This window comes from Myxocyprinus asiaticus, chromosome 4 (genome assembly GCF_019703515.2).
Source record: "Myxocyprinus asiaticus isolate MX2 ecotype Aquarium Trade chromosome 4, UBuf_Myxa_2, whole genome shotgun sequence".
Taxonomy (NCBI): domain Eukaryota; kingdom Metazoa; phylum Chordata; class Actinopteri; order Cypriniformes; family Catostomidae; genus Myxocyprinus; species Myxocyprinus asiaticus.
In genome coordinates, this window is record NC_059347.1 from 28,993,912 (window position 1) to 29,009,967 (window position 16,056).

The following is a 16,056-nucleotide window of genomic DNA, read 5'->3' on the forward strand; positions in this document are numbered from 1 at the left end:
CCACATTGAAAATCTGGGAATCAGAATCTCATTTAAACCTCAAAACATAATTTATGTTTTAGGATTTTGAAAAAACTTAGACAAAGAAATGTTATGACAAAAAAATTAAATTTCTAGTGCAGATTTCTAGTCAGCGTTTAAGTAAGCAAATTTATGACATTGACCATGTTAACTCATTTGTACTAAAGGCCAGATTGTTTTGCTTCCATCATTGAGGTGCACAAGATGCTGTTAGGAACATTTGTAAATAATGTTGGGGTAACATGGATCATCAGGTTTTGCACAAACTTGTGGAGTCCATACCAGTTCGAGTGCATGTTGTCATTAAAACAAAAGGGGAAAATACAAAAATAAAAATTGCAATTCGTGCTAATTTTTCAATAAAATGTTTCACTCAAATTGTTATACTGATAATATTATATTATCGTAATATTAATAATATTATATTTCGGAGTACAGTGACGCCATGCGAAGGGCAGACGTGTGAGACAGCTCTGCTCACTTTGCTAATTTTTTTAAATTATTTTCATGATATAATCCGGTGAAATTCGATACACCCAGTTACACATTTGCTGTTTGAGGTAAACATGGCAAAGAAGTCAAAATCCTCGGGCTCTGGAGACATTAAAAGACACTTACGGGTTCAGGATGAAAGCCCAGACGGGCCTGTGGACCGGGGACTCGATTTGGATGGTGCGGCAGGAGAAGGAATCCAGCGTCAACTGTCCAACATGTCGGTGATGTTGACGAAGGTACTTGCGGACTTGGAGGATCTTGCTGTAATACGTCGATCGATTACGGTGATGGAAAAACATTTCTCCGAGTTAGTCACAAGAGTGACAGATGTTGAAAAACGAATAGATTATTTGGAATCATCAGAGAGGGAATTAACCGCTAATCCGCCCGCGACCAAAGTTGATTTGGAACGTGTTCTTGAAAAGCTTGAAGATCTTGAGAATAGAAGCCGCAGGAATAACATTCGAATTGTTGGAATTCCTGAGCATGAGGAGCAGAGATATGGTGAAATTCCTAGACGAGCTTTTCCCGAGTCTGCTCGACATAACAGGCCACAAGCTGGAAATCGAGCGAGCTCACAGATCCACTGAGGGAGGAAGGCCCTGATCGATTCTGGCAAAAATTTTTAAATCATCTGATAAAGATCTTGTGTTGCTCCAGGCGAGGAGCAAAGGAAAGCTTTCTTGGAGGAATTACAATATTTTCTTGTTCCCGGACTTTGCGAACTCGACGAGAGAAACGTGATCAGTTTAAGGAATGCAAGAAACTCTTACATCAGCGGAAGATCACTTTTGATCTGATGTTTCCAGCCAGACTGAGAATAAACACCAGGGACAGCAGCAAGTATTTACATGTCCCAATCAGGCAATGTCTTTTGTTGAAACAATGGGTGAGTAACCATTGGGTGCTTTTCTTGTGAGTGGATTGACTCACTGTACATACTCTGGCTTTCGGAGGAAGCTGGGCGCCATTTTTGTTTCTTTTTGCGTTGGCTCCGCTGAGTGGTTGGAGTTTGTTTTGTTTTGTGTATTAACACTTTTCCTTAAAGAAACTTTTGCATTGACGGAAGATCACTTTTACAATGAAGCTCCCGGGCAGATTGAGAATAGACACTACGGATGACCGCAAAATATCTACATGCCCACACAAAGGATGTCTTTTATAGAGTTGGCGGACTGTGTAAATCATGGGATGTACTTTTATGCGGCCTCTGAGTGAATTGACTCGTGACCATCCGAGGAACCGGGATGTGTGTTTTGTTTCCTTTTGTGCTGGTTCCGCCTAGCAGTTGGAGCTTGTTTTGTTAAATAACACTACTTCGGGACAGTTGTGGATGAATCTATCAGTTCCTTGTGCTTATACCTCCTGTTGGCTGAAGTATGATTTGTGGAGTATTTTCGTGAGACATTGGAATGATTACGTCATCTGCTGCACTCATCAGCTGGCTCACTGAAGATTTGTTTGTCTGACCGAGAAACTGAACGGCTTTATATCAGCTGGAATTTGTTTTGTGAAGGAACACACCTTCGAGACAGTTCTGTGAATGAGTCTACACGTTCTTTGTGTTTATTCTGCCTATTGGCTGGGGTTTGTTTTACAAAATATTTGATGTTATGTAATTTTGCCTTACAAATTTGTTAGGCAAAATTGAGCATTCTGATGGCAAAGTTGTCACGGGGGCTCTCGTAGGCATACATGGACTCTTTGAGTTTTAAGGGATTGACGCCGGTTGGCGCTGTCGTGCGTGGGGTTAATGCGCACATTTTTCTTTTTTCTGTTTGTTTTGTTCGGGGGAAGTTCAGGGTTTTATTGTTGCATTGATGTTGAAATGTGGTCTTCATAATTTTGTTTTTGGCACACGATTAATTTTTTCTATTATATCAAAATGTCAAATGTTAATATGAGTGTACTATCTCTCTCCACATGGAAAGTGAATGGGTTGGGGCACCCCATAAAAAGAAGGAAGGTTATTTCTTTTCTAAAACATAAGAAATATGATAAAGTGTTTCTTCAAGAAACGCATCTTTCCCCGCAGGAAGCTGAAAAATTTGGGAAGATATGGGGTGGACATGTTTTCTTTAGTGTTGGCACAAGTAAGAGCAGGGGAGTCATTATATTTGTAAATAAACATTTACAATTCAAATGTCTCAAACAGACTAAAGATAAATTAGGGAGAGTCATTATTGTTTTAGCAGAAATTCAGGGGAAAAGTCTGATTTTGGCTAATATTTATGCACCTAATGCTGATGAGCAGAGCTTTTTTATAGATCTTGAAGGGATGTTGCAAACCGCTGGCACCCCTCATGATATAATATTGGGAGGAGACTTTAATCTTTTGATGGACTCAGTCCTTGATCATAGTGAAGCGAAAGTGTGTAAGCTCCCTAGAGCAACACTGACGCTTCACAGAATGTGTAAAAATCTTGGTCTTACAGATATTTGGAGACTTTTGAACCCATCTGGTAGGGACTATAAATTTTTTTCATAAGTCCATAAGATTTATTCTAGAATAGATTTTATTTATTTATTTATTTATTTATTTATTTATTTTTTTATTATTATATCCAAATCCCTCATTTCATCTGTTGTTGATTGCTCAATCGGAAATATTTTAGTCTCGGATCACACCCTGGTGAGTTTAGAGGTGTTGCCACATATAGAGAAAAAAAAATCATATAGTTGGCGCCTTAATGTGTCCCTTTTGCAAAATCCTGATTTCCAAGAAATGTTAAAGACTGAAATCAGTGTTTATATGGAGACCAACTGGTCCTCAGTATCCTCTGTGGGCGTGGCTTGGGAGGCACTTAAGGCGGTTCTAAGGGGTCGGATCATACAGTATGCCTCATCAAAAAAATCCAAAGCACGAGAACTCGTGGAGTTGGAGGGAAATATTAAAAGTGCAGAGGCAGAGCTGAAGCGGCGTATGTCATCTGATGGCCTCAGAGAATTAACCCGGTTGAAATACAGATATAATACTATTTTGTCGCAGAAAGTGGAGTTTTGGTTATTCAGGGCAAGACAGTCATACTTTGAGTCGGGGGACAAAGAGGGGAAGCTTTTGGCTAGATATATAAAGCAGAGAGAGTCTTTTTCTACCATTCCCTCAGTTAAATCTGCTGGTAGTGAAATTTTTACCTCAGCCATTGATATTAATAATGCCTTTAAAGAATTCTGTCTTTGTCTTTATGGTTCCACGTCTTCGTCTACTGATGAGGATATTAGAAACTTTGTGGAACCATTAGATCTTCCTAAACTGACAACTGAGCAGTTGCAGCAGTACAAACAAATGGATTAATTTCAGATTATTTTACTCTGAATAGTGGCACTCGGCAGGGTTGCCCTCTTTCCTCATTATTGTTCTGTCTTGCCCTGGAACCATTAGCAGCCGCGATAAGAAAGGAAGATGATTTTCCAGGGGTGATTGTGGGAGGTGTGGCGCATAAGCTTCTGCTTTATGCAGATGATATTTTATTATTCGTCTCCGACCCCACTAGATCTATGCCTTGCCTCCACAGAATTATTAATTCCTTTTCCAAGTTCTCAGGATACAAAGTCAATTGGTCTAAATCCGAAGCTTTGGCTTTGACAGCATACTGTCCAGTAACGGCCTTCCAGCCGGGCGCCTTCCAGTGGCCCAAACAGGGCATTAAGTTTTTGGAAATTTTATACCCAGCAAATTTGTCTGATTTAGTCAGAGTTAATTTTGATCACTTAATAAAAAGGTTTTTGAATGATGTGGACAGGTGGGCTTCATTACACTTATCGATGATTGGGAAGGTTAATATAATTAAAATGAATTGTATTCCAAAATTCAACTACCTGCTACAGTCTCTCCCTATAGATGTCCCCCTCTCTTATTTCAAGCAATTTGATAGCATAGCGAAGTCCTTCATTTGGAATGGTAAGCGTGCCACGTTAAGTTTCAATAAGTTACATAGGCCGATTGACAAAGGTGGGTTAGGCCAACCCAAGATTTTGTTTTATTATTATGCATTTGGTCTCAGACATTTGGCTCATTGGTTGCTTCCACCTGAGAGAGCCCCTTCCTGGTTTTGTATTGAAAGGAAGCTCTTGCCCCATCTCGCCTCTGCATAGCCTTTCGATCAAATTAATTGGAGAAGTTAAGTCACACCCCGTTATTTTGCATTTACACTCGATATGGACAAAAGTGTCCAGAGTGTTTAATTCGGATATTTATTTAAATGTAGCCTCGAGCATATGGCAGAACCCTAAACTATGTATTAATAAGTCCCCTTTCTGTTGGTCAGGTTGGATTATGAGGGGGGTTAATACACTCGGTGACCTATATGAGAGTGGAGTATTGAGACCTTTTGAAAATTTGGTTCAACATTTTTGAATTCCCAGATCTCAATTTTGTAAGTATTTACAGCTGCGCCACCTACTCTGCACTGTTTTTGGGAGTGGCACGCACACCCTAGTGCGGCAGATACTCAGAGTGTTGATTACTGCTTTTGGAAAAGGTCATGAGGCATCAGTGTATTACTCCCCGCTAATTCAGAGTCTGGGGGATGGAGTTTTAAATTCCCTCAAAAGATTATGGGAGGAAGATTTACATTTGTATTTGGAGGAGGAAGTGTGGGCTAGGATTCTTAAAAACATCAAGTCTGCATCTAGAGACGCATGGGTGCGCCTTATGCAATTTAAGATTCTACATAGATTTTATTGGACCCCTTCTAAATTGTATAGACTTGGTCTTAAGGACACACCTACCTGCTAGCGATGCCATTTAGAAGATGGAGACACCACCCATGTGTTTTGGGGGTGTCGTAAGATGCAGGAGTTCTGGTTGAAGGTCCAGAATTTTATGGCCGACGTATTGGGTACTCGGATCTCCTTTTGCCCCAGGCTCTGTGTTTTGGGTGACGGGGTGGTCATTGATGTAGGAGATAAGTACATGAAGAATTGGATCCTGGCCAGTGTTATGGTGGGCAGACAGGTTATCCTAAGAGGATGGAAGTCAGCTGGAGCCCCCTCGTTTCGTAAGTGGTGCGAGGAGATGGGCAGGGTGGCAGCTTGGGAAGAGTTGTCATATAGAAGGCTAGGCAACATGGATATGTTCATCAGGAGGTGGGGCAGCTATTTGGCCTTTTTGGAGGGCTCTCGGGGAGGGACAGTGAAGGGAGACGTGTTGTTTTAAATGTGTATGTTGTAGCCTTTTTGTTTTTGAACATTCTTTTTTCAAATGTATTTCTAAATATTTTCTTCTGTTTTATTGTTTGTTTGTGTGTCTTTGTCAATTGTATTTGACCACTGGGGTATCTGTTTGTGTTGGTTGGTGGGGTGGGGTGGTTAATGTTCGGTTCTGCAGATATTGCAAAACTGATTACCAACTCAATTCTGTACCTGCATGCTGTCCAACTTACCATATATATATATATATATATATATATATATATATATATATATGATATAGTATATTTGTTCATTTTTATTTACTCTATTGCTTATTTGTTTCTTTGTTTAATTCTAAAATTACTTGCGATCTTGAACCAATGAGAAGCAATCTTTTAAGAAATAAAAAAAAAAATAATAATAATAATATATTTCAGTATATTAGAATAATTGGCAGTAGAAGAAGTTTCACTTGTGTACCCCACTGCATTTATGAAGAACTTTCAAATCAATCAAAATGAAGATTGTTTTTATGAGTGAGCCCATATAGCCCAAACTTTGCTTGAGATATTAGCTCAAACACCTGAGGAGAACACTTTTTATCCCCCTCTAATTTTTCTTCTCTCACTTGGTATTGTTTTTTCTCCTCCACAGGGTATCCCTCTCAAGTATGACAGCAGTACTCTGAACCCGTCGGCCATCAAGCACAACGTTAAATCTCTGATCACAAGCCCAGTGAAAATACCCCACTCCACTATTGAGGCGGCTGAGCGTGAGAGGGCAAAGTATGAGGATGTGAAGGCATCAGAGCGTGTCCGCCACACTTCTGTAGTAAACTCCACTTCTGTCCTGCGCTCCACACATACAGAGGCAGGAAAATCTCAGCTCAGTCCAGGCATGTATGAGGACAGCAGTGCACGCAGAACCCCCACGTACACTAGCACCTCTTTATCCAGAGGATCACCGCTAATGCGAGGACAAGAAGGTATGAATGCTTTATGTCCTGTTTTATCTCTCTCCTGTTTTTTCACTGTATTTTGTGTCATATTCTACATTGTCTCCACACAATTTTATTACTCTTATAAAATTCAAGATCTTTATAGTGTGTCCTCACCAGGTGCAAGTTGACAAGAAATTTGTCTGTCCACACTAAATGTGAAACTGCTGCACAACGTGACATAATAGAAGCCAATCATATAGTTAATGTTTAATGTGTGGGACATAGCTACCCAGTGCAATGACACAAAAATAGAAAGCAAGTGATTAACGAAATGTCCTTTTGCCTGTCGCGTGTGATGGTCACAGCTGGTTTGGGCAAAAAACTCAGATTTACATGGAAAGATGCTTTTAATTGGTTGCATTTTATTTTACAGGACATGTACTGTCAGTATACTTAGTGTACTTACCTGAGAAAGTACTTAGTAATATTAGGTAACTACATGTACTTAATATGGGTTAAGGTTAGGTTTGGGGTTAGGTTTAGGGTTAGTACTTTGTAATTATTGTAGTTCGTGTAATTATAAAGTACTTAAATATAGAACAAAACTGTAAAATAAAGTGCTACCTTTTTATTGCTTGTCACTTTATTACACTAAAGGCCTTTTCACACTAAATGCGAACCTTCGATGCAATTTCTCACCGCGATTAAAATGTTTTTACGGTAACAATAGATTCCTAACGAACCCTTCGCACCTGGAACGAATGTTCGCGCTGATTCGTGTGCCGTCAAAGCGAAGCTTTTTTTTTGTTTTTTATTTTTATTTTTATTTATTTTTTATGGTGAGTGTCCATTTTTATTTTCTTCGCCTGGCGAAGAAACGCCCCGACCAATACAATTTGAGCTGTGAATCACGTGTCAGGAGCAGCTGCAGTGCCCAAAACCAGCAGAACAGGTGGTGCTAAAGCACAGAAAGTTATTCTGACCACCGACATTAAACGCTGAAGCAGTGAGGATGTGTTTCATTTGCAGCAAATGCCTTAAAAATGGAGACAGTTTTTTCATCTATGGGTTCTCTTAACAGGTTAATGATATTGCTACATCACTGCCTTGCATCCTCTTTAAAAAGCTCTCTGACCTGACATGGATTGTCTTCATATATTGCTGTATTTTTTTCCTTTGCATTTAATCTAATGTGAGTTCTCTTATATCTCTCATATAGCATATATCGTGGCATATTTGCCTTTTTATCACATTTTTTTAATAAACTTTACTGGGGCCTGGGTAGCTCAGCGAGTATTGACGCTGACTACCACACCTGGAGTTACAAGTTCGAATCCAGGGCATGCTGAGTGACTCCAGTCAGGCTTCCTAAGCAACCAATTAGCCCAGTTAATAGGGAGGTTAGAGTCACATGGGGTAACCTCCTCGTGGTCACTATAGTGTGGTTCGCTCTCGGTGGGGTGTGCGGTGAGTTGTGCGTGAATGCCGCGGAGAATAGCATGAAGCTCCACACGCGCTATGTCTCCATGGAAACGCGCTCAACAAGCCACGTGATAAGATGTGCGGATTGAAGGTCTCAGGCACAGAGGCAACTGAGATTCATCCTCTGCCACCCGGATCTGCCACCCGGAGTCGCAACGCCACCATGAGGACTTAGAGAGCACATTGTGAATTGGGCATTCCAAATTGGGGAGAAAATAAAAAAAAAAGAATAAAATAAAAATAAACAACTGTGCGGATCTTAAGTGTTTTTGTTTGTCAAATATTAATTAAATTAATGCTGTGACATGCAGTTTACTGTCTTTGCCTTTGTATACCAAAACGTGGTATTGAGAGCTAACAAACTCATGACTATTTATACACAGACACTAATTGCAATTTAAAAAGCCACAGGTGTGGGAAATTAACCTTTAATTGCCATTTAAACCTGTGTGTGTCACCTTGCGTGTCTGTAACAAGGCCAAACATTCAAGGGTATGTAAAGTTTTGATCAGGGTCATTTGGGTGTTTTCTGTTATCATTATGATTTAAAAAGGAGCCAAACAACTATGTGATGATAAATGGCTCCATATGATCACTATCCTTAAATAAAAGACAGTTTTTTTTGCATGATCAGTCATATTTTCAAATCAATGCCAAAATTTCACAATTTCTGCCAGGGTATGCAAACTTTTGAGCACAACTGTGTGTGTGTGTATATATATATATATATATATATGTGTGTGTGTGTGTGTGTGTGTGTGTGTGTATATATATATATATATATATATATATAACTAAAAGAGTTGCTTACGTGTTTGCGTCTTTTTAAAGATATCGTTCCGCAAGTGTTCATTATGCGAGGGACACATACAAGGACACGTCAGATCAGCATGAGGGCTGCATTCACTGTTTGGGCCGCGCCCACGCAGAGACAGCTCTCATAGAGACAGACTGCCCTCACTTTGCTCGCGAATCGCCCATTCTGAGGGCCACCCTCCTCTTCAGTGACTCCCAAGGTATCACACGAGGAGGCACGGCGGGGCCACGAGGTCGAGCAGGATGAATTTGAGGTGGACCTCATGCCGACACACGCCCCGTCAGCCTTACACTGCGTCTATGCCGATACAGTATGTACGTGACTGGTTTTTGCCCTCTGCAGGAGCGCACAGCCTTGACACGTTCGGCAGTTCTTACGCTGGGGATGATGTTATGTCTCTCGCTGCATCTGGCAAGTGGTCAGTGAATGAGGGCGGCCCTTCCCCCAGCGAGGGCGAGCATGCGCCAAAGGAGATGCTTCACGTCCTTTCAAGGGTGGTCGAAGAGCTCTGTCTCCAGTGGTCTCCTCCAGAGGAACCCTTTAAGTCACACCTTGATGAATGGTTCTTGCAGTCCGGACTTCAAGTGACCGCATTCCGCAGATCTGCCCCGTTCTTCCTGGAAGTTCATAACGAACTGACAAAATCCTGGCGTGCTCCCTATTCAGCTCGCTCGCACAGCAGTTCCACTCTCCTCAATAAAGTGGACCACGGGGAAGACAAATGTTATGCCCAACTACCCCGTGGAAGAGGTGGTAGCGGCACAATCATGCCCCGTTCATCTTTCCAAGCCATGTCGACTGCGACCTTCTCTCTCAAACAAAGGCACGATTTGGCATTCCCAGCGAGAGCTGTGAAGCCTACATGTGTGGCCTCTGAACAGAGCACAACGGACGAGCCAGAATTGGTTGGTTATGAACACTATTTTACAGGCTAGCGCACCATCCAGGAGACGCCTTTACGCACTGAAATGAAATGTGTTCAATAATTGGTGCTTTTCACACAGCAAAGACCCAGTGAACTACCCCATACCTGAAATTCGTACATTTCTTTAAGAGCGATTGGATGCAGGGCTCACTCTGTCAATGCTTAAAGTTTATTTGGCGACTATTTCTGCGTATAATGCACCTCTATAGGCAAACATGATTTAGTCATAAGTTCCTTAGGGGAGCGAGGCGGCTAAACCCCCCTTGCCCGACTACAGTTTCAACTTGGGACTTAACTTTAGTCCCAAAAGCGCTCACGGGGCCTCCCTTCGAGCCTCTGGACTCAGTTGATTTGTGTGTGCTTTCTCTTAAGACCGCATTATAGCTGGCTCTGGCCTCAGAAAAATGGGTCGGTGATTTGCAAGCACTGTCAGCCGACAGTTCATATCTGGACTTTGGTCCAGGTCTTTCAAAAGCCACTGTCAAATCCAGAAAAGGCTATGTGCCTAAGGTTCTAACCACGCCCTTCAGAGTGCAGGTGGTTCACCTTCAAGCCTTTTCTCCTCCATTTAATTCGGATGAGGAACAGTCCTTGCATTTGTTATGCCCTGTGCGAGAGCTACACACACATACGTTGAGAGCACCCGCCAGTTCAGACTGCCTGACCAGCACTTTGTGCGCTATGGAGGACACAAGAAAGGAATGTCCGTCTCCAAGCAAAGACTTTCTCACAGGATCGTTGATGCTATCACCCTGGCTTATGAGTCACAGGGTGTGAATTGCCCAATTGGTGTTAAAGTACACTCAACTAGAGGTGTGGCCTCTTCATGGGCATGGACAAATGGTGTGTCCTTACAAGACATATGTTTTGCTGCAGCATGGTCTTCTCAAAACACATTTGCAAGGTTTTACAACGTAGACGTAATGTCTCTCTCATAGTAAGTCAGCTCTGTCTAGAGCGCTTGCTATTTCATTAAAATTGGGGTAAAATTGCTTGTCAATTAGCACCACCTATTCTAAAGGCTTGAATGTGCTAACAGCGGTCATTCGCTTTGCTTTCTATGGGAAAGTGCCACTCGCCGGTGATTCGCCTCTCATTATCATGTTGCATTTGGTCTGAAAAGGCCTTTACTCACATGGTAAATTCATGGTGTTAATTTAACTCTCAGCTGTAATCACATCTCAGCATGTTCTGATTCGGCCTGTGTCCCTGCAATCTATCAGTGCTGGTTTCTTCAGTAAATGTGTTGGGTAAGCCGTATGAACAATGAATTGTATTGATTGTTGTCCTCTTTCAAACAGGAAGTATAACGACAGGTAAACCAGCTTCTCACGAGAGAAAGAGCGCACTGACCCCAACCCAGAGGGACAGTGTTCCAGCTAAGTCGCCTGTGTCTGGGGGCGACCCCCTCGGCTCTCACAGCCCGTTTGACCCCCACCTAAGACCCGTGGTACCTGGCGAGGTGTACCGGACTCACCTGCCACCTCACCTGGACCCCAGCCTTGCTTTTCACAGAGTCTTGGACCCAGGTAATTTGGGGCATCAGGGATCTTTCTAGAATTAAGATTTAACCAGGATGCAAATTATTGCAGGGTTTGGGGGTACTGTCATTATCACTTTATTATACATTTCCATTTAAAAAATGTGTCACAAAAAATCTTAGTCAATGTTTGGTAAGGGGCGACAGATGACAATTTGGGTTACGTGAGATGAACTTCATAAGATTGCGGCCTGAAGATTACCTGTAGAAGTTATTTTTAAATGTCGATAAATCGCAAACTGGATTTAAATTTATGCTGAATTACATTACTTCATCAGACAAAGAGCACGTGAGTGAATAAGCTTTTCGTAGGTTTGGTAAATTTGTGTATTATGAATTAGTTCTGTTCTAATACCATTCTTTGTGTACAAACAGGTAATGGGCAGTCAAATGGTTCCTGTGTCACAAATAAATTTTTCCCTGAGCAATGGCTCTCTCTTAAAAGCACTACTCCTTTCTCATTAGTAAACAACATGTTTTGTGTTTTTAACCTGGTCTCATGCATAACAAATGTGCATTTCCTGCTCGACTTTCCACGACTGTGGCAAATCCACACAATTGATGTCAAGAACAGCTGTCTTTTTACCTTTTAATCTCTCATCCTCCGTTTTCCTCTACCCCTCAGCAGCGTACATGTTTCCACGGCAACCATCACCAACCGGTTACCCCAACACTTACCAGCTGTACACCATGGAGAACACTCGTCAGACCATTCTGAATGATTACATCACCTCACAGCAGATGCAGGTTATACCACGGCCTGATGTCGCGAGGGGACTGTCACCACGTGAACCATCCATTGCCATCCCATACCCACCGGCTAGAGGTAAGGGGCATGAGTATCTTTGTGTGTGTGTGTGTTCGTGAGAAAAGGGACTGAAGGAAGAATGTATGCTGTAGATAATGTGCTTGTGTGAGCTAGTGGCAACCTTTTCCAGATCATCAGAAGCAAATGACCCAAAGCAAATTCTATTTTCCAATTCACTGAGTTCAAAACAAATGTTAAAACCAGGGCTGGGGCTGTCCTTATAAATTGTCTACTCCCGTTTCAGTACTAGAGCTGCCTATTAAAAGACCCACATTATTTTCTAGAAAGTAAATTTGTTACATGTGGTCACTTTGCACTGCAAGTACATCTCCAGGAGATTATATATTTAAAGTTGACCTAGGTGTGCTCAGGTATCGTATTATTATTAGACAATTAATTGATGGGATGTTTTATTGTAACAGGTGCCGATTGATCCCTGACCTTTAGCAGATCCTACTATGTAAACTTCCTTTCCACACTGCACTATATTGCATTATGTAGTGCTCCTTTGTAATAACTGACTAGTTCTGATTTTAATTTGTTTAAAGTATAAAGCATTAATTTTTAGCATTTTATGTTGTCAGTCTGGTCAGCTTTCAGCCCTAACCTACTTGCCCTGTTTTTGGTAATTGAATTGAACTCCTTTGATATCTTGGCATATTATTGAGATAATTTGTTCTAAATTCTTATTCTAGTCTGTTGGTAGACTTGTTTCTAGACGATGAATAGAGGGTGTTTGCTTATTAAGTTGAAGCTGATTGGTCTGTTGCTCACCCTCTGGCCCTTTGCTTCTGTCTGTAAAAGGAATAATTGATCTAGCCCAGATGCCACCTACCATCCTGTTACCTCACCCCGGGGGCACAGGTTCCCCCTCCCTGGACCGCATCACCTACATCCCTGGACCTCAGACCCCTTTCCCTTCTAGGGCATTCAACCCTGCCTCCATATCACCAGGTGAGGATCCCACCCCTCCTCTCCTATCCAATACCTGAACTTCCCTCTCCAATCCTGGTGGTGGTGCTTTAGATCTGGCCCTTCGCTGCTGCTTTGAGATCAGTTTTGCTGTTTTAATTGAAATGCTTTCTTCCACCTAAAACTAACTATAGCTGCTTCAAGATTAATGTATGGTGCACAACAGTGTTCATGCACTATTCATGCTGCTAGGGTTGGAAACCAAAAACTGTTCACGATGTAGTTTTTCCTCAACCAAGGAACACAACAACATCTGGGGGCCTTGCTCGACATCTTAATCTTTTCATAGGTTATTTTCAGTGTTGGAGTACCTCAGCTGCTCCATTGGAATCAGTCTAATAAACTTAACGTGCACCCCCGCATCAAAATCAGACTACTTTAGGAAATACGGAAGCACAGTGTTTAAATGTTTAAAGTCACAATGCAGAATTGCCTAAAAATATTTGGCACAAACTGTTTTCATTCATATACCTGTGTTCTGCAAACGCTTGTCTGTGTGAGAATTTCTGGCTTGTAGCTTTAGATTTATATGTAGGATATTAGTCATCATTGAAGAGCCAGATCCCCCAATTTCTGCAAGTAAGGTTAAGTTACCTCCCCTGCTGCCCTTCCCTTCCCTGCCTCCACCTGCCCTGTACATGCATCTGAAGCAAGCGGAATGCTATCTCGCTAAGCAGTTAGGTCGAAGGATAATGATAAGGGTAATTAGGGTAAATGTTGGCCTAGGGTCAGTATTCTCATACTGAAAGTTGGTCTTGGGGACACAGTCGATCTGGAGGTGAGTAGATCAACGGACAGCCAGTCTAAAGGTAGATTCACACAGAGAGTGACATGAAAAAGCAAAGTGAATCACAAAATGTAAAGCTATTTGCACTGAGAACAAAACGATAATGCGCCAGACTGAACGAAAAGGGAAATGTAAAATTATACAGGACTGCATTATTTCGATTTAAAGTCTAATTCACAGCTAATATTCACTCTGTGTGAAAATGCTCTAAAAACAATGTTGTATGTCTCCTTTAATCTCAGTCTGTGTCACAGTGTTGTACTGCAACATCAATAATTACATGAATGGTCTTCATATACAGATTGAATCTTGCATGGACCTGCGTACAATACATACAGATACTTGCAATTATTTCTTCTTTTAAGAATAAAACAATCTTAAACCTTAGTTTGATACTTTGCATGGTTTTTTGTAATGGAACCTCAAATAATTCTTTGTCTTGTTGAAAACCTGCTAATATGTATGAGAGAGAACGCTAATGTGAATGGAGTATCATTTCAAATCAGTCACTGCCAGTTACTGTGTTTAATGAATGTGTTAGTCTGAATCTAATTGCTGCTCCTAACAGCAACAAAACTTCCCCAGTCAAACTGCAGCAAGTGTAGAGAGCCCTTTTTGGTTGTAATCCCACTGTTTGTGTTTTTGTACCTGTCTTTCCCCCTCACAGGACATCCTGCACATCATGCTACTGCAGCAATTGTGGAGAGGGAACGAGAGAATCAGCGAGAAAAGGAGCGGGAGAGGGAAAGAGAAAGGGCAGAAAGAGAGCAGAGAGAGCGGGAGCGTGCAGCAGTAGAATATATGCGTGGAGGTGAGAATCATCGATGCATAAATGCAAAGAATTCCAATCTGAGAAGTCCACTCAGTCTGTAACAAACAAACAAAGTGCTCAGGAGGATGTGTCACTGTTTATGTCTTAGGTCCTGAGCAACCTGGCCGTCCAGGTAGCCGTGGTTTCCTGCGTTCCCCTTCACCCTCTGTGAGATCACAGGAGGGCGTCCTCCAGCAGCGGCCGAGCATCTTCCAGGGCACTAGCAAGAGCGTCATTACTCCTCTCATGTGAGTAATGCACTATTTTTGTAATTAATTGACCCTCATATTCTGTTTGGGATCTGGTAGTATTCAATTTATTGATTTTCCTCAAATTTAGTCCGTTTTACTCTGACTAAAATGGTATATAATTTTAATCAACGATGATAACATTTTAGGTAATTATAATGTGCAAAATGGAAAAAAAATTCCAACTAACAGACCAAATGTAAAGGAATGTTCCGGATTCAATACAAGTTAAGCTCAATTGACAGCATTTGTGGCATAATGTTGATTACCACAAAAAAAATTTTGGACTCATCCCTCCTTTCCTTAAAAAAGTGAAGCACTTACAATGGAAGTGAATGGAGGCCAATTTTTGAACGTTAAAATACTGTTTCATAAGTATAGCTACAAAACATAAAGGATATGCGTGTAAACATGATTCTAGTGTGATAAAATCACTTACTAACCTTTTCTGTGTGAAGTTATAGCCAGTTTTACATCATCTTTACCATGACAATGTCAACAAACCTTAAAACCCTAAAATCACTGTAAAAATGACCATTTAAACAACTTTACAGCTCAAATAACACACAAGTTTTAACAGAAGAATTAATGCCAGTGCTTTTATAAAATTATAAGCTTCACATTTCTGTATTTAAACCCAATAAAGTTTTTCTTAATCTTATAAAAAGTGATTGTTTACAATTTCAGTTTGATTTTTTGCTTCAAACATCCTCCATTAAAAATGTGACATTTACTTTTGTTTGGGGTCTCAGAGCCCCCTGATTTAAAACATGAATTTAATGTAATGCATTTTCACATGCTACAATTCTGTGGTGTACACTGTAAGCATACACCAAGTTTTTTTACAGATATTTATTTTATTCTATTTTTCTACAATGCAAATTACAGTCAAAGTGACCCCGAACAGAAGCTACATTGTTATAGTTGTGTAACAGTTTATCGTGGTATGATACTGTACATCGCGATTCTAAAATGTGACAATGCGCATCGTGGAGATTGAGTTTTAAATTTTTATTTTTGCCTCTATTTTATCCAATTCACGTCATCGTCCTATGCCTACGTAACATGGGTATACAA

At 41.1% G+C, this 16,056-nt stretch overlaps 1 protein-coding gene across 11 annotated transcripts in view; it reads left to right on the forward strand.

Moving 5' to 3' along the window:
- LOC127440151 (nuclear receptor corepressor 1-like) overlaps positions 1 to 16,056 on the forward strand; it is a 140,348-nt gene that overhangs the window by 114,579 nt on the left and 9,713 nt on the right. For 8 of the 11 annotated variants that reach the window (XM_051696585.1, XM_051696584.1, XM_051696586.1 and 5 more), the window contains 6 exons: positions 6,304 to 6,634; positions 11,115 to 11,342; positions 11,979 to 12,179; positions 12,966 to 13,115; positions 14,588 to 14,731; positions 14,841 to 14,979. In XM_051696585.1, the coding sequence (XP_051552545.1) occupies positions 6,304 to 6,634; positions 11,115 to 11,342; positions 11,979 to 12,179; positions 12,966 to 13,115; positions 14,588 to 14,731; positions 14,841 to 14,979 (1,193 nt within the window). The remainder of the gene's footprint in view (positions 1 to 6,303; positions 6,635 to 11,114; positions 11,343 to 11,978; positions 12,180 to 12,965; positions 13,116 to 14,587; positions 14,732 to 14,840; positions 14,980 to 16,056) is intronic. The other 3 variants (XM_051696587.1, XM_051696594.1, XM_051696591.1) reach the window with 2 other exon arrangements.